The 2,500-nt window shown below is 60.2% G+C and overlaps 1 protein-coding gene across 1 annotated transcript; it reads left to right on the top strand.

Moving 5' to 3' along the window:
* Nucleotides 1–1,767: 1,767 nt before the first annotated feature.
* On the top strand, nt 1,768–2,034 carry PADG_12521 (uncharacterized protein; the record flags this gene model as incomplete). Its single annotated transcript, XM_010765697.1, has 1 exon — nt 1,768–2,034. The coding sequence occupies one exon, from the start codon at nt 1,768–1,770 to the stop codon at nt 2,032–2,034; it is 267 nt and encodes an 88-aa protein (XP_010763999.1).
* Nucleotides 2,035–2,500: the final 466 nt, after the last annotated feature.

Genomic DNA, 2,500 nt, shown 5'->3' on the forward strand with positions numbered 1-2,500 from the left:
CAATGTTTACCGACTAGCAGAATGGTCAGCCCCCATTCCTCGACTCCCGATGTTTGGTCAGCCCACACTCCATCGGGCACGAAGTAGCCCCTGGGATATCGGGGGATCGAAGGGGGGGAATGGCTCTGCGGGGGGAACCTGGAGTTCACTGGAGGTTCAACTTGCCCGAGGAGCAGCTTCGAACAGAAGCCCTCCTCCCTTCTCTTCTTTTCTCATATATACATATATATATATATGAACAAACACTTTTCTCCCCTTTTTCTCCCTTTTTCTCCTCCCTCTCTCTAATATATATATCTTTTCTCCCTTTCCTCCCTTCTCTCTTCTCCTCTCTTCCCCCCTTCTCTTCTTCCTCTCTTCCCCTCTTCCCTCCCTTTCGGCCTTGATCACCGGCTCCGCGGTGAGAAAATTTTTTCAGGTTTTTTTGCTTTTTCCGGTGGCGTTCTTCCCCCGTCGTTGTCTGCACGTACGAGGAGTCGTCAGGGTCAATCAGGCAGGGGAAATCGTCGAGGGCGGGCGCCGGGCCGGAGCTAACGCGGCGTTAGATCACGTGATTATTGGGGGGGGTTTGCCGGCGCCGAAGATCGATCGAATGATGGATGGATGGCTGGAGATCCTGAGCAGATTTAGCTGAAGAGGTGCGGGCCGGCCGGCACGGAGATGGTTTCCGCGTCAAGGTGGAGCGTTCACGTGACTTTCCTGGGAGCCCTGGGAGCCCGGGGTGTTTGGGGAGGGGGGGGATTTTGTTTCGGGAGATGGTGCCGGGGCGGCCGGCCGGGCAGTTCCCCGCGACTCTGCCCGGGGCGCGCGGGCTGGCGGTCGGTCGGTCCAAGACCTGGGATGGGAGCCTTGAACCGAACCCGGTGAGAGGGATGGGACGGGACGCCTTTTCCTCACTCTGCTGTGGATGTCAGGACAAGCTGCCCGTGGATCTCGCCAATGTGGATTGCGCACCGCATGTGCATGCCTACCCACCCACCCACAGCGCATCGCACATATACCCGCCCGTGCGCACATGGCATATATGTGTGCGTGTGTGTGCGCGCGCGTGTGCGCGCGCGTGTATGTGTATATATAGACGCACGCCTGTGCGCACGTAGCATATATATATGTATATATATATGTATATGTATATGTATATATATATGTATATATATATGTATATGTATATGTATATATATATGTATATATATATGTATATGTATATGTATATATATATGTATATATATATGTATATGTACACACATGGACCGGGTGAGTGGGCGTCGTAGACGACCTCTGGTGCAACGGCCTCTGTGCTGATGCCGGCTGAAGGTCCTCCTGATCAACCGGATGGATGCACATCTCCGTCCGTCGGTGGGTGGGGTGGAGTGAATCCTGCAGGCTGATTCGGTTCAGCGTCCCGATGAGCTCAGCTCCAGCTGGAGATGCTGACCGATCCACCGACGGAATCCATGCCGGATTTCCACGCATGCGCATGCGGGGCGTACACATCTGTCTCCCCACCCCAGCGCGCGGGCGAGGCGCCGTGATCCGGACCCGCCCGCCGGGGTCAGCCCTCGAGGGGAGATTGTCGGATGGGGTCGCCCCCGTTCCATCATCTCCTCCCTCCCCCCCACAACATCAAAGGCCATTCGATCTCAGCTCGGTCGACGGGAAGGAGCGCTGTGGCCCAGGCGGCAGTGGGGCCCAGTTTCGATCAGACACATACAAATCGGTTCCCCCGACACAGATTTTCGGTACGGCGAGCGCAGTTTGACAGGATCCATGGAGAAACGGCTCCGGAGGGTAGTTGTAGGCGGGAAGACACGGCGTCTCCAGTCGGGACGTGTCGGTGCCTCATGCCTGCAACGTGAGCCGCGTCGCGGCGGTTGGGTCTGCCGGTATCGGTGGGCACCCGGGAAGCTTCCTCCGCAGTCACGGCTGGTCGCGAGGCGACGGGCATCCCGGCCCCTCGAGACCGCCAACCGCGCCGCCTCGTCGCGACCCGCGACCCTTTTCCATGCCCGGACGAGCTCCTCCGGTGTGGTCTAGGGCGCCATCGGCACCGCCGGTGGCCCCTTCGACCGCCGGTCAGCTTGAGCGTTCGCGGCGCATCTGCCCCCACCCTCCTCCACCGGCGGGACGGGGCGTGCGTCGCGGGCGTTCGAAACCCCGGAGTCCCTCGCGGCTCCGGTTCCGGTTGGGGTCTGTCGACTGTTGGCCGCTGGCTAACGTTCATATCAGATTCCCGGGGGAAAGGCCGGCCCGGAATCCGCTGCTCGCCAGCGTGTCCGGGGCGGTGATCCTCCATCGGAGGGACCGATGCGGCAGCCCGTGTTCGCCCTCGCGGGCCGGCACACGATCCTGCCGCGGACCGTCCTCTGAAAATCTCAGTGGGGGCAATCGAATGCCGTTCGGGCAGCCTGCGCGGTACGCCGCTGGGTTGCGCGCGGCGGGTTCCTTCGCGGGAACCCCTTCCGTCTAGCTACTCCTGCCCCCTCCGGGGGTTTAGACCCGG

This window comes from Paracoccidioides brasiliensis, assembly GCF_000150735.1.
Source record: "Paracoccidioides brasiliensis Pb18 unplaced genomic scaffold supercont2.32, whole genome shotgun sequence".
In the NCBI taxonomy this organism is placed as follows: Eukaryota; Fungi; Ascomycota; class Eurotiomycetes; order Onygenales; family Ajellomycetaceae; genus Paracoccidioides; species Paracoccidioides brasiliensis.